The sequence below is a fragment of the Balearica regulorum genome, chromosome 6 (genome assembly GCF_011004875.1).
Source record: "Balearica regulorum gibbericeps isolate bBalReg1 chromosome 6, bBalReg1.pri, whole genome shotgun sequence".
Taxonomy (NCBI): Eukaryota; Metazoa; Chordata; class Aves; order Gruiformes; family Gruidae; genus Balearica; species Balearica regulorum.
Genome location: NC_046189.1, coordinates 9,420,754 through 9,443,603, shown reverse-complemented (window position 1 = coordinate 9,443,603; position 22,850 = coordinate 9,420,754). Strand labels below are relative to the sequence as shown.

General features: G+C 38.5%; 1 protein-coding gene across 4 annotated transcripts in view; it reads right to left on the bottom strand.

The window, feature by feature from the left end:
* MYO1B (myosin IB) overlaps nt 1-22,850 on the bottom strand; it is a 112,587-nt gene that overhangs the window by 49,406 nt on the left and 40,331 nt on the right. For all 4 annotated transcript variants that reach the window (XM_075756205.1, XM_075756203.1, XM_075756204.1 and 1 more), the window contains 4 exons: nt 13,436-13,530; nt 10,194-10,298; nt 7,225-7,271; nt 4,544-4,607 (listed from right to left, as the gene is read on the bottom strand). In XM_075756205.1, coding sequence (XP_075612320.1) covers nt 4,544-4,607; nt 7,225-7,271; nt 10,194-10,298; nt 13,436-13,530 — 311 coding nt within the window. The remainder of the gene's footprint in view (nt 1-4,543; nt 4,608-7,224; nt 7,272-10,193; nt 10,299-13,435; nt 13,531-22,850) is intronic.

The following is a 22,850-nucleotide window of genomic DNA, read 5'->3' as shown; positions in this document are numbered from 1 at the left end:
TGTAAAATACGTGTAATATTTCTCTGATAAAGGAGGTTACTAACAGTAATCACATAACTAAAATCAACAGCCCGAGTTGTTGATTTCTCACTAAGTGGGTCATTACTTTTGCCTTTAAAATGAAGAAACACGCTGTAAAGAAGAACAAGTTGTAAAGTTATCACTGTCACTTCGGTAACTTAAAAATAACTTCCAATAAACATCATAGGTTTCTTTCATGTTGTTGTGGAAAAGATTGTAAAACAAGGCCCTTTCTTAATCGCTTGTTATTTGGATTTTAAGTACACTGTGCCAGTTAAAAATGGCTTTTCAGAAGCAAGCATTACATATATTATACTGTACCTGCACCACTCTTGTCTTCTCGTTAATCATTAAATCCCTGAAGGGCTTAGGCAAATTAGGAAAGAGCAGCTAATGCTAAAAAGCTAGGTATCTTTCAGCAGGAAATCCCAGGTGAAACCTGAAAATTTAAGACTTACAAATATTCTGGGAAAGATATTGTAATCCCTGCTTTTGAAAAGGTCTAAACAACTGTAAGTGTGAAACATTTTGAACTGTATTATGCAAAACCATTTCAACCATAAAATTTAGTGTACACAAACCAGTCACAAAACTAACGAACCAAGTGTGCACACAAACATCACCTGACACACAAAACAGATGCAGTATCTGCGGATAAAAAGTCATATTTTAGAGCTGTACAAGCTCTTGCAATCAGCACCCATTACTTTAAAAAAAAAATACCCATTTTTACATAAAATACATATGATTCTGTAATTACAGGAGAACAGTAGTTTCTTTTCTATCTTTCTCCTGTTGCCACCTCCACTACCATGGCAGATACAATAAATGGAAAACTAAGAACAGTACTGATGATTTCTGTAATTTATTTCCACAATATTATACCTAGGTGAAAGAAGTTAATTACCCAACACCCCAACTGTCTGTCTTCACAAGTGCTCTGCAAAAAACCCTCAGAGAGCATAAGCACTGACAAGAGCATTCACTGCATCAGCAGCAACCGTAAACGCCCCGCGGGAGGACAGAAAGAACAGATACACCTCATACTCAATTCAGTGAGAGAAAATGCAAATGCAATTTGCCTGTTTGTGAATGCATTTTAGAGCCACAGCATAACTTTAAGCAGGGACTGGTGTTTTTGTAACAAAACAGTGATGGGATCTCTACAATCACAGGTGACAATACAGTAAGGGTTTAGTGTTCAGAAGAGCTCACGAGTAATTTTGGCTTCCTAACCCCACGCACGTCAATAGGGTCAGCTGGTGAATGGATGGGCTGGTTGTTAGCTAGCACTGGGGCTGTGTGCCTCACCTCACGTGGATTCCAGCACCTCCCACCCTTTAGGACAACCAGATGGGACCTTCACAGAAAACTAACAAAAAGGGAGGATTCAAACGACTCAGGCTTACCACATACCTCAGCTTCTCAGCCCTTCTTCACCCTCCCGCTCAACCCCATGTCCCAGTTGCTGCCGAAGTAGGATCAAACAAGTATAACACATGCTACCTGAAATCATTTTTCTTTGGTAGTCTAAGGGGAAAAAATTCCTGACTGACATAATATACTTAAAGACAGCATAAATCACATTAATGTCAAACTTTCCACTCAGTTTCTTTTTATGACTGTACATCGCGATATAGCAATATGTCAAATGCCTTACAAATCAGTACACTCAGACGCTCTGAGCAGCTATGTAATGTACATGAGTCTGTATGTATTTTACACTGGTCAAACATAAAATTATCTTCCGTCTGAAAACATACGAGTTCTGACTTAGTAGGTGCTACAAACCTCTTCTATTACAATCCCTTCCATTTTATTATTCCCATTCTAATTTTACTCAAAATATTTACCCTTCCATTTATGACACGTTAAACATTTCAGATCTATCAGCTCCTGCTAAAGCCAATGGACATGTCCATTCCCTGCAAACCAGACAGGACAGACATGCATTGTCATGAGAATTTTACTCTCTAACTCCATCCCGTGAGAGGTTCACTTGCAGGTTAACCCCTGTCCATAAGTAGTAAGAGCTCATTGAAAAGCACCAGAGAATGGCCCAAGGCAGATAGCATCAGCCGCTACGTGAAGGGTCGCAGGCAGATTGACCAGCCTTCACAGGGCTTCATAGCATTTCAGAGTAGGGCAGACCAGAGTATTTCAAACAAGACCTTTTAGGCTAATGGATCTCTGCTTATCTTTACCAGCCTGATAAAATTAGTACCTTGTTTTCATTACCCTTCTTGCCACAAAATAAACTAGAAGTTCACCATATCTGCCTCTAGCCACTCACCGTATGAAATACAGCTTGGTGACATAGACTGTAATCCAAAAAGCCCACTAACTTCATAGGTGTTTGGAAATATGAGCTCATCAGATACAACTATTAAAGCGCAATCAAAATATTATGATATCATCTTCACATCATGTTAACACCAAACCAACAGATGGTCCAAAAGCAAAGGATATTTATGAACAAACTAATCATACTTTCCCTTTTAAGGATAGGAAACTTCAGCACTACTTGACTTCCTACTTGATGAATTAAGATGACAAATCCTAATTTTGACTAAAACCAGAATAAATTGTAAGTGGTGTAAAAGAATTTAAGCTCCCGTTATCTCTAGAATGGTGATGCCTCACAACAGAAACATTTCTGTTGCAATGCAATGCTGTAGATGTGTGGAAAAGATCTAAGGACAACAAACTTGCTTTAAAACTGCACAGAATTCAATCTCTCTTTTAAAGAGAGATGGATGTACTATCAAATTTTGCGAACATTAAATCCAAGATGAGTTATATTAACACGCAGCTACAGGAACTCAGTATTTACCTGTGACATACCCTGCCAAGTATGGGGTGTTTCATAGTTCAGTAAGTAATATCTTTTCCATAACAGGGCTTACACATAAGGTCTTCATTTTTAAATTTAAATTCATCTTTTTCCTATTAGATATTTATTAAATGTCAGAACACGGGGAGAATGCCCAAAATAGGCATCTTTTAGGAAGATCTAAAAATATGTCCGCCCTTGATTACATGTGTCATCACATCATTATAATTACATGTAATGCTATAATTACAGCATGCAAAGATTTATAAGGCAGATAAACTATAGAGTAACTATTTGGATTGCCTTTTGATGTGACACAATATTTTAATGAGATGACTCAGCACAGTACGTTCAAAGACAAACTGTTGAATGTCCACTCTACAAAGGAGGGCTCATTTTTATGTACCTATTTTGAATGCGAAATAAAAAGAAACAAACCACACAGCTAGCCTGCTAGAACCTTTTCGTTCACATTTAATTATTGATGAATACACCGAGTATGTATGGCCTCAGATTTTGTTGTGTGCCAAACGTCAACATTAATAGATAGCTGTAAGCACTTAAATGGTGACTGCTTTGAGTTTCAAGATCGACTCTGTCACAAAAATCATGCTCTTTCAGGCACTGTTCCAAAAGGTGACCTGGTCCAGAAAAGATGTTTGCCCTGTGAAAAAAACCCAACCGAAACCCGATACTTATGTGTAAAATTCTTTGCAACGTTTTAAAATGTTTATATTGTATATGGAGAGTTCAGTTCACCTTGGATGATTCTCATTATTTCACAACCAGTAAAATACCAATGGAGTCAAAAGTCAGTCTTTAGAAAGAGCGATGAATTTGGCTGAGTGGGAAGAGAGGTCAAGGCTAGGTCAGTGACACCTAGTATAGTCACTTACTGCTCTCCTCCATCCCTTTTTAAAAATAAGAAAAACAAACAAACATAGCTTTATATAGCACAGAAGAGCAATTTCTTTTAAAAGCTGCATTTAAACTCTCAAAAGGAAAAGAAGTCAAGGCACCCTGGGCTGGCATTCTGTTCCCAGCCTCTTTCTTCTCAACAGAGAGCTGGTTAAAATTTCTGAATCCTATGGATTTCATAGCAGCATCCTCACGTCAAGTAGCAACCTCCAAGGCCACCTTTGCCTCCCTGAACTCAACAGCTGTTCATCCTCTCTCCTGATGACCCATTTACTACATTGTGAGTTGCGCTAAAATCAGCACAGAACGCTTTGATTCCAAATAAACATACCCACCTCGTGGTGATCTCCAGCATACTTTGTATCACTATGAATTACAAAACAGCATACCTCAGACATCATGAACCATTATTACATGACCCATCAAATCAAGAAACATAACTGATCCCAGGTGTAAAAAAAGCCTCAGATACCCTTATCCATCTGCTACCAGCTTCAGAGACAACATATGAACTCATGAACATTACTCAGTACCTTTTAAACAACACAGTACATCCATTGTTCATGCTTATTTCTTCAAGTCTGTTTTCATTTACTCCAAAGTACGCTACTCGGCACCAAAACAACAATAAAATTAAAAAGCAGAATTTATCGCATAATAGAGAGAGATTTGACCAGACAAACGCAACTGATCTTCTCAATAATTTAACCATCTTCCTTTCTGAACAAAACATTTTAAGCTGTTAATATGCTGATACCGAGTAATACTCACAATTGCTTATAACTCCTCCAAGTGGGTCACCCTTGAAATCAAACTCAATATCCATGTATTTTCCCTGTGAAAGCAACATATTTTAAGACTGTAAGTTCTGTTTAAGAAAAACTGCTCAAAACACTTTTTAAGAATTTAGTTGGCCATTTTTACAGGCTAAAAGAGCAATCTGGCAACCTCCTGCACACTCAGTCAAATTCTGAAAACCAGAAAATGATTCAAAGCTTCCAAGACAATTGCATTATAACAGCCAGAGATTCTCAAGAGAATAGCTTTGATCAGGTTTGTAATGCAACCCAGGAATTTGCTCAGTTTCTAAGGTTATATGAAGAAAAAGCACATTACACAAACTTCCACCAGAACGCCAAGAACACCAAATAATACTTGTGGCCACGCAGGTATTGCCATGTTTATTAACGGAGGAATGCAGGAAGAAACTCTCTTCCACGCAGACTTATTGTCTCAGCGTAAATTCATCTCGGAGCGTGATTCGAGGCAGTTGAAGGACAGCTGCCTCATTTGGCTTTAAGGACTGGCTGGGGCTGGCAACGACTACTGTTAGTCATCACGGGGTGTCTGTCCCTAAGCGTGTGCCTGCCTTGTAAAAGTGATGGATTTTTCCCACTGAACTCTTTGCCTCGTAACTCAGGAGACCAGAGGCAACAATTAACAGACTGTCACCGCAAAAGCGATTTCATTTTTAGCTGTACTGGCGCAGCGTGTTTCCTTGACTTCTGTTCCACATCGCAGAAGATCGCTCCGGTCTTTGCATCTTTTTAATTTATATGACAAGTGTTTAGTGTAGTAACAGCTACTTTTAACAGTGACAAAATCAGCAGAGTCAGTCTGTGTACAAAAGGCAAAAGCAGCGCAACTTACATTGGCAAGGAAGTTTAGAAAGTTAAAAACTTCTGATAGTAATTCAACCAAGTTCTGCAAACCATGCACAGAAATGATCTCACCACCCTCTGGTACTTAGTTAACAGAGGACAAAAACAGCCTATTGAAAAGAGAAGCCTTGTCTTTATACTTCTTTCTTGACTGCATTTACGAAGTTTTCTTTTTTCTTTCTCTCTTGATTTTAATTACAGAACATAAAAAACAAGCACTTTACATAGACTCCCTCAAAGTTATTTTCTAATTTACTGAGTATTTTGTCAAGATTGGCTTGACTATTTAAACTCTATTCTTCTCCCTGCTGGCAGCTGAAGCAGGCTAGACAGGATAGTACTTGTACTTTCTTGTTTGAAGTTAATTCTAAGCTGATTCAAATTTCTGAGATAAAGAATTAAATCAGATAATTAAATTTTAATTTCCCAAGGAGTGGGCCAGCTGGATGTTTCCAAAAGTATTTTTAGCTTTGTGTTTATAAGCAAGGACTTGAAAGGCGAAATAGTAGTTGCTTGCACTTTGTCCTGGAAAGACTTCTGTTTGCAAATGGCACCTCTTCTCCTCTTTGCTGTCTCCTCCTCCTTTCTGCAGTATGTCATTTCTGACAGTCGCATTTTTTTCCTACCCTTTCTATCCAAAAAAGTTTTCTATGGTGTCTCAAATTTTGGCCCTGCCTGTGTGATGAAGACCCTTTGCTCTGTTGAGAAGCGGGGCAATGACAGCTGCAGAAGGAGCATTCATAGCCACGTGGAACAATATCACCAACTCTCAAAAATGAGAAGACAAGGGGAGAGAAGTCTCTCATGTGGAAAAAAAGCCGCTCTCCAATGTCACAACATCCCAAGCTTTTATCCATTTGCTTTTACTCACAACGCACCATTTTCCCAGTGTATTAATTTCTGTTGTCTACTTTACGCATCTCATGGTATTACGCTTCTGCACACAAGTGAGCAAATTACAAAGTTGCATTCAGTCTTCTGATTTTAGCAGGCAAAACTATGATGAGTACTCACACTTCTGAATCTCCCAACTTCAGCTTCAACTTTTTTTTTTTTTTTTGAGGGGAGCCAATTGTTAATTCCTATAATTTCACATTCAGTTTCATGCTAAAAAAGCCCGAATTCAACCAGTTATTATAAAGAATGTAAGAAAAAAGTAACATTACAAATGTTTGTATTAAAACTAAAGGTGTAAATACAGTTTAAAACTTCATAGAAAGAAAATGAGAACCTGAAGTAGCAATTTAAAAAAAAAAAAAAAATGTATCAAGATCACGCAGAAAGATCGACCTGCTAAGCAGACCACTTGCCAGGCACATGGTTGCTGACATTAAAGCCACCAGTGCCAGAAAATTAAAGAATCCAGCTGCGTTGCAATTGTGTTTTCATCCAGTCACAGACTGTCACATCCTAATTTTTTTTTTGTTTGGTTGGGGTTTTTTTAGCCTTTACTTTGATTCTCAGTAGAACTCTATGGCCACATCAGAAAACAACAAGATTTCTGACAAGGAGGTGAAACATTGTTTAAAAAGAAAAGTGACCTCTAATAATGCACACATTCGGGAAGAACATGCTCGAATGTACAAAATGAAATACTGATTGCTGCTGAAGGGATTTGCCTTCTCCAAATACCACAGTCCTCAGACAACTACAAGAACGTTCTCTCTCCAAATTATTTACTCCGTCCTTATAGATTCCTTGATGGCTGATACAAGGTAAAACAGAAATAATCAACAACATAACATGCTCCCCTAAAAGGAATTCAATTTCAGCTTTGAAGAAAATACTTACGAATCTAGAGGAGTTGTCATTCCTCACAGTTTTGGCATTTCCAAAAGCTGGAGAAAATAGAAAAACAAATATGCCAAATCTATCAGTAAAAAAATATTTAAATGCTAAAATATCTATGACTGTTTATATATTTAAAGGAATCACAGACTTCTGAGAAAAAATACCCTGTTCTTTGTATGGTTATCAGTCACTGAGGACTGATGGAGTGTGACAGACATGATCAGAAATGAGAAAACACCTCTGGAAGCCCAAAGAAGTTTCATCTCAACGCTTCGTTTAAAAAAGTGGAAGAAAAACATACAAGGGGAAATGGTTCCAAGACAAAACTGCACCTGGATTAAGCCTATATCCTTGGAGTTTGAATCATCAAATTTAAAATTTTATTACCCAAATAACTTAACATAGGAAATACTTCTTTCTCTTCAATGCAGAGAAAGAAATGAATCTTGGTTCCCAGAACTGAAGGTGGTAAAAGATGGAGGCCAGAACTGAGGAAATTACAGAATAACACTTAAAAATTGTTTGCATGGGACAGTTTAATCAATGCTTTGAAACGGATTTATTTACACTAGTCCGATACATTTATCCTAGCTTAAGTTGAATGCTAATGAGCTGCAATAAGTCTGATTTACAACAGAAGTTTAAGACACTCTCTTCAGCTTGACTTAAACTAGTTTTTTTAATAGTTTGGTTTTAATTTCTTTAGGTCAAGTTTTCTGACAATGAAAACCCTCCAAGAAAGGACTTCCCATGGCTACATTCAGATGGGCAGCCACCAGCTTAGAACACAGGCAGGACAAGAGCTCAGACTGGAGGACAATTCAAGCTCTAAACATCTCACATTGTCAAAGCACGCTGAGCCCAACAGCAGTGTCCCCTACATTATCAAGTATAGAACTCCTACTCCAACAACAGGAGACTATTTATCCCAGTATTCATTTATATAGCATATATATATTTACAAAGATCAAGTCAAGTCAATGTTTTTTGGACAGAAATAAATACATGCTTTTAGACTTCAACAAACTTGCATGAGTAGACTTTTTCTTGATCAAAGAACTGAAGCCAAAGGGAAAAGTTTGTTGCTCCTGAAGGCCAAGGATAAGCGAAAGAATTGTTTTTAAAATCTTTATGCCCTGCAATAAATCATCATTTCAACAACCAAATCTCCGAGCTGCATTTTCTTAAACACAGTGCTGAACAGTAGAGTCATTTATAACTGCACAGAATCAAGCACAAACGTTCCATTATAAAGCATGAAATGCATTCCTCAGTTTTCCCTTAAGTTCATTGTTTCTAAAAGTTAATTTACAGTAGCAACTGTAGTTAAAAAAAATCCCATAAGATAAATTATGCATATGTAACATTTATGTCAATTTCTTGCACTGCAGCTTGACTGAAACAGAATTACATAACCAAAGAAAAATAAATCTAACCACAAATGCTTAATTTCTGTCTAAAATGTATATAAGCAGTCAGGCTTGCTCAGCAGCCTTGTAGAATAATCCAGCATCCTGCCTTCCACAAAGCTAAATAGGCAGTTACCAGCGCACCAAGTAGAACAAATAATACCTTAAAATGATAAGGTGCTCTTCTGTAAGCTTAGTCTGTTCCTCTTGCATTAAAACAAAGATTCACAAACGAACAAGAAATCCAATACATTTGGCAGTCCCCGGGGAACAATCTAGCTTTGGCAAGAAAAACTTCCATACTTCCCATATTATTTCTGTCTACATCTGAAATCTGCCTTCCCAACCATTGATAAAAGCAACACAGCTCTTCTCTGTGAATCCAAACCAATGGAAGATTGCAATCCCTCCCATTCAGCTTTAAGTGGAAGATATCTGATCATCAAAGAAAGGCTTATCCAGCATTTTTATTATTCTTAAATCTTAACATTTTATCCTTTCTTTACAAGTCTTTGCTTACAATTTTTGTTTTGTGTACAGTCAACGACTACACTTTACCCATCCAGTTCACCACTGCTGTCAGTGCACTTTTGCATTCTCATCCCTTTTTTTTTTATTTTCCCCCCCTGCTCTCACTTGTAGAGTGCTTGCTCCCCATAGACTCCAAATCATCGCATATAGATAGCTAGGCAATAAGTAAGATGTTGACACTCAACAGTCTTACAAAGACTGCATATCATCTAGCTATAATGCAAAATTATTGTACAGCAGTCATGGGAATTTGTCTCTGCTCCATAATAGCTTAAAGAACTGTGGGAAAGACTGAGCCAGGAATCAACACAATAGACCTAAATAAGTCAACGCTAACCAAGGCACTTCTGAAGGCAATTATTAGACAATGGGACAAAACTGCAAGCTTTGAGGATGATATATCATATCTCCAGGAAAAATGATGATCCTGTTTCTGGCAGCCAACCTCTTTAAATTAAAATGACTAATAAAAATAATTTAAAAAAAAGGTCTTTCATGGGAGAGCAGGAAAGGCAATTGTCAGGAAGACGGGCCAACAGAGTCACCAGACCCAGGGAACAATAAGTCTCAGGGAACGACAGGCATGCATATGGATTGGCTTCGTTTTGTCTATCATTTCTTCACCCTTTTTTTTTCCTAAAAGAAAAATAACGCTTTACAGAGCTTGTTTGTTTACTAGAGACTATAATAATATAATTTGGAAGGAAATTAATCAGAGGGACTGAACTGAAGTTAAGCCTTTTCATACAGCCAAGCATCATCAAGGCAGGGTTAAGAAAGGGTACACCCTCAGAGAGCAGCAGGAGGAGTCTGGGAAATATGACCTAACTTCCTAAGCTTTCCCTTCATGAGGGAAACAGTTTTCTTCTCAAGAAAACCTTTCCATAACTGAATAAAATCTTGTAGCTGTCTTCACAGAAGGCATCTCCTATGGTTTTGGACAGCAAATAACAATGAAACAATAACCTCAGCAGGAACGCTGATACACACAGAAGTAATACGCTCGCACATGCTCTATGAGATTCTTACCTTCAAGAACTGGATTTGACTGCAAAAGTTGTTCTTTTACTTGATTAACCTCTGCCCCTTTTCCACACACAGCAGCTACATATGACATGACAAGTTTGCTTGCCTCTACGGGGGAAGAGCAAAATAAAACAGTGGTAAGTATTGGCAAATAGGCCATAAAATGATTTGCAGACTTGATCTCCATCATATTTTCACCATGCCAGATAGGAGCTGTAAGCACATTTCATTTCAGTTGTCTTCTACACTGTTGTACCACCTGGAAATGAGGAAGGAGCTCATCTGGCTATGAGACCCACGCCATTACATCAGCAGCTCTGTTGCCTTAAATACCTAGAGCTCTCCCAAGCTGATGATGCCACCAGTGGATATAGCACATTACCCGCTACTTTTTCATTTAGCCTCAGTAATAGGCATTCAGTAAGGAAAGAACATTATCCCTAGCTGGCATGTTGGAAATGTTTTAATCTAACTTCAAAAAATAGGCCTGAGGAGTTTGGAGATGGAAAATTCAATCAGTTTATATCAGGAGATACACAGTAACACAAGTGTAAACATGTAACACCATACAGATGTAATCACAACTCTAAAGTACACTAAAAGTAAGTGAGTAACTGCAATTCAACATCACAACATTATGCAGTCTGTTTCAAAGTGTAATGAATAAAGGAAGACAAGCATTCATTTAAACAATGACACTAATTCGAAGGTACAAACTTTTAACAAAGTCTGGAACTATTTGTGGACTCTCAGAGCTGGATTCATATGGGTGTCAATCACCCGTATACAGACAGAAATGAATATTAAATAATCCATGCAACCCGTATGGTTTTTCTAGTCAGGACAAAGAGCAGCTGAGAAAGGATTCTGTTTATAAAACAAAGTCTGTGATGTTTAGTATGATGCAAGATAGTGAAATTTGATGCAATATCAGCTGATATACAATGTAATTACTAACAGCTGGAATCTCTATCAACTCAAGACAGTGGTCATAAAAAACCCATTACTTGTTCTTCAGAGATCTGTTACAAATTTCAGGGTTTCATTTCAGGAAAGAACTGACAAACAAGAAGATATCCCTTGGATTTTTACTCCAATTTAATCAAATTTGTTTGCTAGCATTAAATTACTATCCCATATTGTAGAGAAAACTGAGCAAGCCTGCAAAACAGCAAGCAAGCAAGGAGCAGTAACTATAGGTGCGTCCATAAGGCCTCCCACAATCTTTAATTGCACCTTGAACCCAGCTCTCATTTTAAGAATCCATTCACTTCAGAGCTTGGAACTACCAAATTATTTGATTTGAAATATTTCCTGAAACAGTCAACATCTTTAAGGAGAGCTCAATCAATGAGAGACGAAAGCACTGAAACAGCAAATAAGCTATTATAAAATAATAGGCATTAAGAATACATACAATGGCTTAAAGACAGGCTTTGGACACCACTGAAAGAAAATAAAACCCCTTTCTTTTATTAGGAAACTGTTTGGTCCATTAAAGATACCAGGAAGGGAATCATCACCTCAACCTCAAAAAACATTGAAATACAACACTCATTCTGGCAATGCACCATGTTTTCTTGCACAACGTTGCTATTGATTACCAATAAAAACATGCAGTGCAACAAGAATAAAATTGGAAGTAAATTAAAAAACCCCAGCTGATGGCTGTTCAGTTTCAATTCTTCTTGCCCAAATACGCCAAATGTTCTGGCTACCAAAAATCTAAAACAGAGTTATACAGGATCTGTACTAACAGGTTCATTTCCTCAACTTCCTCCTTGTCCTTTTTTTTTTTCCCCCCAGTAGAAACCTGCAGACTTCTCACCTAATAGCCCCATTTCAGCAACAGTAGTTACATCAAATATTAGCGAGAGAATAGCACAGATTCAGAGTTGATTACTGACTTGAATTTCAAACCCTGTATTATTCTGTACTTACTTTTATAAAGAAGGAATAATTCATATTATGTCCCATATGGCTATGAAAATTACAGAACAGTCAAAATCTCTATACAAATCTGAATTTACCAGAATATTCTCTACAAACAGAGAAGTTCACAAACTCAACCACTGCTACACCTTTCAACTGAAAAAATAAATGAATAAAAGCTGGATCTCAGTTGTATGAGGTGCTTGATAATTCACATTCCTGAGAAAATCAAGACATTAAACAATACCAGTACAGAACTCCTTTCTAAAGTCTGAACTCCTAGACAGGATCCCTAACAATCATATTAATAAGAACTTCATTGTTTTAATATATTGTTTTACTGAACACACACGTGTTTTCATGTTACTGAACTGAAAAAAAGGATTATAATTACAAGAGTTCAAGACCACTCAACTAGATGCCACTAATGAGACAAAGAAAAACAAAGATGAAGCCTACACTTCACATTTTGACAAAAGGCTTGAAAGCACTTTAAGTCGTTACCCACTTTGTCTTGCTCAGTATAAGCATACAAAGCTCCACATTTTCTCAGATTCAAAGGAAAAATCTCTTAAATTACATAGAAACAGATGTATGTGTTCCTACCCACTGTGTCTTTTGCAAGTCATCTCAGTTTTAAATTGTTATTTCAGAAAATAACTGGCTTCTTTCTTTTTTAAGGTCTACCTAAAATGTTCTGCAGTTATGCAATCCTTGCTTGATTTCTGCCACTCCAGTTTAAAAATCAGCATTTTCAAGGCAATTTCAGCTTTTCCTGAGAAACACAGTGTTCTGGTACACAAGCCAATCTTAGAATTGCAGCTGAGCACAGCATGCAAAGACTGATGAAATATTCACAGTAATTGGCTACTATTCTTTATTTTCCTTGGATAAAAGACATAATCCAGTTTAAGCGTATATATTTATTAAAAGACATGCAAAAGTATCAAAGGATTGTCTTCCCGTCTAGAAGACCAAGAGCATTCAGTTTTCTCTGTCTCCGTGTTTCCCACAGGGACAGTCTAAAAGTTTTCTGGCCCTTGCAATGCTCTGTCACAAACCTGCATTACTTTAGTATGACTTTGCATACTGATGAGGATACTGTATCAAACACACATCATGGTGACAATGTGAAAAAACACTAGTTTATGTAAGTTCACACCTATAGTAACAAGCATGACAGCATTCATTTTCTGCAATTGCCAGACATAGAAAGATACTGATATCTCTTAACTCTGACAGACTCTAGCATCACTTTGCAAGACACTGAGTAACTCTGAATGTTTTTGAATAAGATCAAAACTGCTTATTACCTGTTTTTCCAGCTCCACTCTCCCCTGTAATAAGGATACACTGGTCTTTATCCTGGTCCCTTAAAGATCTGTATGCTTCATCTGACAGAGCAAAGCTGCAAAGTAACAAAGAGTCAATTGAGAATTAGCTAAAACAAACATCAACAATAACTACAATTTGTCCTTCGTGTCCAGGCAGGGGAGAAAAAAACCAAACCACCCCCAAGTGCTAATGTTCTGTAAGGGGTGAAGCATTCACTTTTCAGAATATAAAGACCCACAGAAGCAAAACGGATACTTTTTCTCAGTGGCTTATTTAGACTTTCTCCAGGAACAAACAAGCATAACCTCTAAGTTTTTCTAAAGATAGCAAGCTCAAAACAAACTCACAAAATTTCAGGGAAATTTAGGTAGCATGCTTCATTGAACAAAATGTCAATGCATCAACAGGACGTGTTCTGTCTGAAGACATTGAAGAAAAAGGAAACAGGAGAATCCTGAGCACTAACAAAACCATAAGCTGCAATTTCTACTCTCAAAAGTATGAAGAAATCTCAGAACCTTACAAAATATCGAGCATTTTAAGCATTCAGGTATTGCTGGACTTTTGTATAAATATGCAGAAGTGTTTCCCAGTCTTAACTCAGTAAGGGTGATGTCATGTGGTGAAATTAAAGAATATAGTAAGAATCAACAGCTTTCCTGTACCAAAAATGTCTTTCCATAGAGCTCAGAACATCATGACCCTGAAAATACAAGACTGCAATTGGAATCCAGATGTGCTTTGTTGCTATGCAGCAACATATATTTTGGAGAAATGCAGATGTATTCCTTATATTTAGTTTTCTTTATAGTAATTTTGAGACAGAGAAAGAGTAATATATTTCAACTGCATTTTTCAGTTTATGGAATAAAGGCCTCTGAAAACTGAGCATTAGAACCCCGTGGAAAAATTCGAGCAAGTAGTATCTAAAAAAAAGGACATAAAAGCAAAATCCAAATAAAAAGGCACACTTGCACTACACACCTTAAAGAAAATGTCTACTAGCCAAACACAGCATATTTTTACGTGAAATAAACACCCATTCAACAGACCAAGAGCTTTGTTAGATTACTGCACCTAGTAAAATATTTAGTGTTTGTATGTACTTAAAATGGATATCATTTGTTATTTACAGTAAGCAATTATGTATGAAAAATAGAAACGAACTCTCAGGTCAACATAAAACGTACAATCGCCGCAGGTTCCTGCCAATGATGCTCATGTCATCGATTCCTTCCTCCTCGCTCCTGCAGCACCCCTGCTTGTCCAGTTGCAGGACCAGCCCAGGGCTCTCACCGCTTTTCTCACCAACTTACATCGCCTAAGGCACTAAATTACAATTCTTCTCTCCGCACAGATGGTTGGGCCATCCACTTAACAACCACGATCAAAGGTCATTAACTCCTTCTGAAACACGTACCATTGAACCTGAATTAAGACTGATCTCTCAAAACTTAATACTGCTATGGTGATTAAAGCATTTGAACTCAGTAGTTCAACTGGAGGTGAAAATGTGTTTACGAGAAAGTAGCAGACTGTAATGTTTTTAGCATTACAACAAAGTCAATTTGTGATGAGGCCAACATGCTGGAGAACTAACAAAAAAAAAAAAAAAAAAATTCTGCTGCTGCTGAGAGACCATGACACAATTTCTGGCATCCACTTTACCGTCTGGAATCCAAACTACAGTAGCAATAACACTTTACCAGACTCTCTTACAGGACATATTTAGGAAATGAATAATATTTGTCGAACACTGCTGCAGATATAATTGTAAACTGAAGAGTACAATGTGCGGCACTCAGAAAAGCTTATTCCAGCACACATTATGTTCCTTTTTGCAAGGAAAAAAATACCCAGTAGGATGAAGAGGAAAGAAATAAAACTGCACTGAGCATTCATGGGCCATGTGAGAGCACGTTAATACTAATGCCGTGGTTTCTATGGGTTTGATTCAGGAAACCAGCTTTCAGCGGGAAGGTAAGACCCTGAGATGCTTTTTGAACCTACAGACTGGATGGCTCATTCCATGCCTGCTGTCCTTCAAACAATCTCAGCCATCAACTAGCTAGTATTTCACTGCTGAAACAACTTACTTGGCAGTAGTTTCACACCAGAAAATGAAATCAGCATTGAGCACAGAGAAAGTATTCTCTCTGTTGATATACTGAGTTATGAGTTAATCAGCTTAGTAACCATTCATCTTTTCTAATACACTGAGTTTTAGTTTCCCAACAGCCCCTGTCAAAATACATTTTACTGCTTGATGTATTTAACTCTGCCTGCACTGCATAGTTAAAAACACCAATCATGCTCTTTCTCCTCCCCCAGCAGAGAAATTGAGAGTCTAATACTGCAATGACACCTCTGAAGTTGGAGAAGACAGTGGGATTTCATCCAGTTCTGGTTTTAGCCAATCTAGTCAAGAGATGCTTGGTATACATCACCTTTGCCTCCAATCTATGCAACCCAGCAAAGCCTAATACTTCACAAGTATATCAAATGTTATCTACTACAGACAAAAGAAAAAATAAGTCAACTCATTTCAAAAGAAGCTTTGCGTATGTACTTATCAAAAGTTACCTAGTAGAAGTGTTCTAAAATTTACCTCTGACATTTCAACCACTGCTCCAACAATTCAACTGGAGAAGGCATAACCAAGAATGTATTTAAATAACTAAGATTTCTTTGTCTTCCTGGCATTGCATGAACAGCATTAGACACATTTATGTGAGAGCCTGAACTAAGATCTTTATCTCAAAGAAAAAGATAGATCTATTCATTTGTCATGTCCACTTTCATGGCGCACCATTACACCTTACAGTCCTTCCTATCTATTATAGCCTTCTAGTTTTGCAGTAAAAATAAAAAAGACTTCGAGTCTTTTGTTTCAAACTCTATTTGTTCCAAAAATATAATTTCATGCTATTCCCTATTTGTTACAAACACATCAAATAATTTAATTTAAGGTCATTTTAGTTTAACACATTTTAATGATCTGTAGACCACAGAGAATCCTTCTATTCTTTTAGCAACATTAAGAGGCACGGCTCTGTAAAGTCACCATTTGCAACTATAGGTTTAAACCACATACCACTCTTTGAGCCACCTCACAATTACAGAGCCTAAATAAAATTTTAGAATAGCTTGTAGTTTAAAAAGCGGTTATAAACCATGTGTTTTGAATTAGCTGGTGAGTGTGTCAGCAGTGTCATTTACCATACCTTATAATAAGCTCTCCTTTGATTTTTAGGTTTTCATGAAAGAAGATGACATTCTCCTACCACAACAAACACAGAAATATTTATTGGAGTTCTCTTTTAGCTGAGACTTAAGTATAGAAGCAATTTGAAATCAAAACACTACCCACACCTAGCTCAGTAAGAAGGCTCTGCTTTTTTATAGCACAGCCGTTTCAGCCACATAGCTCCAGATGGCCAGATCTCTCTCTGAGTCCTAACCCAAAAATTCTAACAAAGGGAAACAGCAAATAGGCCTCCAAGGGGGATTTCCAAAGGGCTCCAGCAATTTTCAGCAGCACAACAGCATCTCTGTGCTCTAACAGAACACTGGGGTCAGGAAGAGACAGAGCAAGATTTCCAACCACTCACCCTGAAATGGACTTCAACTGCTAGTGCTTCATTTGAACGCTCAAGATTGCACCCACAATTACACCGGGGTAAAAACCTTGGTCTTACTGTCATAACTTCAGCTCACATGAGCAGTTCTTCTACCACCTTCTTCCTTTAAGCTAAAATCACAAGGATCAGTATTTGCCAGCTATTCTACTTGTTTCTGCTGTCATTTTCATTCTTCCTCTCGTTTCCCTCAGCATTCTCAATTAACAGTAATTACTTAACACTATTTTAAACTCCCTCCAATTGCTTTTCTCATGGACCAATAGAGTCAATTCCCTTCATCCCATCCTCACTGACTGTTGCTTTGATTCTGAGAGTCTCAGTCCCCATTTAAAAACACCTATTGCTTAATCTTGGCTTGCAACTGTCAAGTCACTTGCTACTTTCAAAGGAAATTAAGAAAACCTCTCTTCTTGAGCATTCCAATTCCTCAGGAAGCAGAGCCCTGTACCACTTCATGTCTGGTCAGCTGTGTCTAAACACACTGGCAGGATACTGGAAGTCAGTGCTTATCAAAGACTATCTACCATGCTAGACCAAAAGAGACAGCACAAAAATGTAAATTGTACATACATCTTTAATGTAAATTTTACATAAAATGTAATTTATATTAATTCTTTCAAGTTTAATTAAGAGCATCATTTAAGTTCTTTTTCTTTTCCTGAATGCACAGAAGTGCTCTGTAACAGGGTAACAGCAAACAAATGATTTCCTCCTTCACAACATGCAGTGGGAAAACATCAGAACCACAGAATCACAGTTTGTTTGGGTATAAAAATTCCTAGCAACCTGAGCTAGGAACAGTGGAAGCACATTTTATAAAGTGTTTTGAGGTTTTACGTTGTAAATCATCACTATTTGCTATATATGCTCCCCCTGCCCGTTCAAGCTCAGTGGAAAATTCGCCATTCAGGAAAAATAACCGTAAGAGATTATTTATAGTATTAGCTCATAGTGCAGAATCATTTAATCTAATTGCCCTAAGGATAAAAAGTGTACTCCCATTTTCCATAATTACAAACTGTCTCATGTTCAGCACTTTGATACACTTGAAAAGAAAAGGTTGATTAGCCTGCTATTGGAGTGAATAAAGTAACAGTTAAATTGGTGGAGCATCGGCTAGGATAGACCTTCACAGGCAAGCAGCTGCTCTTTGAAAAATGCCAATCAGGAAAAAAATAAACCAGGTTTAAACGCCAGGATAAAGAGATGTGCTAAGACAGATGGAAAGCCTTTTCTCCTATTCATATTCTCCAATTTTATTTTCCTGGGGAGCAGAGACCTGTTTTATCAACAATACTATGTAGCTAACACACACAGAAGGGTACCTCCTGTGCATGCTCCCCCACTTTGTTACTCACGTTAACAACTGTGACATCATTAGAGGCAGAATAAAGCCCAAAGCTGTGTAAATCAGCCCATTTGATTTGTACGAAGCAGCCATAATTTATGGCAGGAAAAGGAGAAAGGGGACAGGAGGGGGAAAAGGACAGACATAGCCGTTGTTGATTTTCTAGAGTAAAACACTTTAAAACACAGCCTAATATTAAGCCAGAGAGATTTATTTTCTGTTCCAGTAGACTGGGAAAATAATATAGCCTCCGATGCTCATATACGCACTGCAGGTTTAGCAGAAGAGTGATTTAGGCCAATATTCTGAGGTCTGGACAAAAAGAAGAAAATGTTCTTTCTGAAAATCTTGTCTTTCTCAAGATGAAGCAGATTTCAGACATGTCCAATGGACTTTGCCTCAAAAATCTCCCTACAGAAAGGCCCAGCCAATGCTTCTCCCCAAATACCGTGCCTGTACAACCTCACAGCTCAGCACAGCCCAGTCCGTTCTCGATCCTTTTCCCTCTCGCAGGATGGCACACATTTCCCCTCCAAGCGAGCAGGAGGCTTTATCAGTTTTGATCACTTTTTACTGATTGGCAGTCCAAAAAAATGTAATTTTTTGAAAACCAACAGCAGTCTGTCCCCAGCACTGTACACAAAAGCCAAAACCACAGCCTATGATTTTCTGCCTGTTTCAACAACATCTAAGGCATCTCTTTAGAGCTGCACATTAGCACAATGGAAAACAAGAAATGCCTTTTACCAGGAGCCTATGACCCAGCTGCTGCATTATTTTCCTTCAACTGGTGCAAAACAGGATCTCTGAAGCTGAGGATTACCGTGCCACTTTCTAATCCAGACCACAAAATAAATCCTTCCTCTAAACTTTAGCAAACACTACCAGCCCCAGGAAGCGTGTCCACATCATATTCAACAGCTCAGTCCCATAAGCTAGCAGTGAAATACACCCAGTAGACTGTCAGGAGAGTGACCTGGGCATGGGTCCAAGCTTAGGCCCTCCAAAATAATGTCATATGATGGCAGAGCGGAGCAGCAGGCAGAGCTTCGGTGCTGCAGATAACCAAGCCGACAGATCAGTCTCCTGTCCTGGTAACTGTTAGCCATGGAAAGCCCACGTGGGCATACCAAATGGGACTTAACGTGCACCAGTGCCAGCTGTACACACCATAAACACTTACAGCTGCAGGCAAACAACAGGTATCACTCGTGACTTGGTTTGCCTAACGAAGGGAATTAAAATAGTGAATTCTTCTTTGGAGCCGGTTCCTCTTGTCCACTGAAGTGAATATATACATAAAGCAAGCCGGGGGGGAAAGCAAATATCTCCATGTCATGAGCTTTCAGAAGAGCAGCTTGGCTTAGTTCCCCCTTGACTAGTCCCATTCCTTAACATGCCATCAGCCAGGGGGATGCCACGTAACCATCACCTCCTCACCTATACTAATACTCAGCCCGTGGGTCTAGCACGAACGGGTAACTCCCATTTCCAAGGCACAGCACAAACCAGAGGAGTTTGCAACCAAAGCAATCTCTCGCCCCACACACCAGGCTGGGTTACCCACAGCAGCCAAGCAGCTCCTACACAATCACGCAGCAGGACTCTGCTGGGCCTCCTGCAGACCTACAGCAAATCAGTCTGCTGCACCACGCGCTGCAAGGATTTTAAGTTTCTTGGGGGAAAGGGTTTTTCCCTTTACAAAAAAATAATAATTTTACTGGGTCATAATATCCTTGAAGGGAAGTACAGGAAGTGTTTTCTATTGTTTTATTAAAAAAGCATATTTAATTATATGTAGTTTATTTCCTATGATAAATCAGCACTTGCATGTTTGATCTACTGACTGCCTAAAACCAGCCAGCCCCTTACACTCAGTGGTTTTACTGCACCGGATATACACTGTACCTTTTTGGTGGCCATATTCTGGGTCAGAAGCTCATACTTTTCCTTGAACTGCCAGCCTGACTGCACTAAACAAGCCTGCGAGGGAAGCAGTTTCACGGCACGCCAGAAACGCCGGTGGTGAGAGACTCGCATTTCTCCATGGTCCTTCTGAAGCTTTGCAGTCCCTGAGGTTCGGCTTGTAAAAATTAGGATTTCTTCCACTAACACACACTGTCCCCAGTTCAAATGGAGTAGCAAGGGGTCAGACAGCTGAACGGGACAGTAAGGAAAGAGAGGTGCAAACTGATTTTCCTTGCTTGGCTTCTGTGAGAGTTTAACTAGAGGACACAGCGTTTTTTAAAATCCCAGTTTACTATTTCATCTACATACTAGCAGATTTGAACTGCACCTCTGAGCTCTTGCACATATGTGGAAATAGTAGGACAGGGAGGAAAAGGGGGAGCAGGGGATAACAGTCATTCCCTTTCTGTGTGGAAATATCCAGACTCTCAATATTTCACAGAAAACTGAATTACTTTCTGTACCTAATACAGCATGTGTCTGAAAATTAGGGAAGTCTGCTGGTCAAACACACATGTTCAGTTCATGTCAGCTTCAACCAAATTTTACATAAAAGAAATCTTTTTCTGCAGAACAAGACATGCTTTGAGTATGCTGCTGCACCGTGTGAATAGCACGCTCCAGGTAAACTCCCCCAATAAAACTGTAATTCGTCTTGGCTTAGGTGGCTAAGCACAATACATATTCCATCAAAATAAACCACTGAGAAACAATTATCCCTCATTTTTAAAACACTGACCGTGGCTAAAGGCAGGTCTTCACAATCATCCACAGCTATTTCAAAAAACCAGGCCCAGAGCACAGGTGAAATGAAATACTTACAAGAGTGTAGAATTCTATCAGAGGAACAATGATCACTATAGTTTGGCTTTTCCTGTACAGATGGGAATATACTGTTAGTCGCTTTTTTCCTTTTCTTTTTTTTATTTATTTTTTAAATAGGATGTATCTTTGGGCCTTACAGGGTGAGTTTGTACAAATCAGCGGCAGAGCACAGATGCTCCATGTAAAAATGGCAGTGACTTTTTGATCTCGCAATGAAACCATGATAGGGCTGTACCGGTTGTGGGGTTTTCCTGAGGCAGAGAAGAGAGGAGTGCCGCTCTTGAGATTTCACATGGAAAAACATTTAGCAAACAGGCAGTGCCTCAGTGTTGCATGTTCGTGCTTAGTAAAAAGAAAAACCTGCTTTTATTTGCAGCCCTAAGAAGCATCACACTGAAGTCAGAAGATAGAAATAAGTAATTTCCTCCTGATGCAGCGAGAGCAGAGATATAGCATGTAAAGTTTTGACTTCCACAACAAGCGTGCATTGCTACCACGTGCTCATGCGGGGACTTCCCTTGCTGCAAATAATTTTTTCGCAGAAGTATCAATATTCTCAGACAAGCTTGCTCTACTCTGCTAACTGGGGAATGAAAAATAAATGTATTCCTTTATTCTAAAGTACTTAAACATGTTCAGTACACAGAGGGAAGACAAATAGTGAGGTGCCCAGTTTCACATATTTCATAGAAAGGGACGTGCTTTCAAAGGTCTCAGCTCAGGACAACAGCATACTGTGGCACAACTAAACTCCAGTACTCTGCACATACATAATAAAAGCTACAGCATCTTCTATAAAAAGATATATCTTGGAGTGACTTCATAGCTCTGCCCAGTGAAGCAATGGGGTAAAGAAATGGCCAGCCATGCATTAGTGCAATAGACTGCAATGGAAGGCAACAGTTTGCCATCAGAAAAAATACCAACCACTTCACCAAATTCATATTACTGTACTGGAGAAATAGGAGTATTATCACATCCTTGTTGCTATTTGCAAGCTAGAGCAAGCTGCTTAATCATCAGATTTGAAATCTAGGCTCTGTAACACAAAAGCTAACACGCAGCTGCCCACAAGTTTATCAGAGACAATAGTGACAAAACTGCAAATAAAAGTAATTCAGTTATCTGGAAAACATCTGATGGGCAACGCCAACACTAGCTAATTACATAGGTACAGTTTTTTACATAGGTATGTTTTACTTTACTGCAGGAGCTACTGATTTTTTTAATTTTGCAAGCAACTCTTAAGTTCTCTTAACAAACCAAGTTAAGAAGCCTTACATGATTTATTTTTTGCCTCCCAGCTCTCTTTTCCAAACAAAGTACTACTCATGAATCCCTGGACAAAGTAGGCACTAAAGCTTATCTCAGCTACTGAGAGCTTGTTAGCTCAGGTACAACAAGCTAACCTGTCTATTCAGTCTATAAAAAGGCATTTGCTGAAGTTTGTGCGTGAGATTTGTGGATATATATATCCAAAATTTTCTTTCCATGAATGGTCAAAGCAAGAAATGAAAAGTCTTCTTCAGACTGCTCAAACACTAGGCTTCAGTTCAACCCACGTGGACTATTTCCAGAGACAATGTATTTCATCTACGTCCTTGCTTGGTC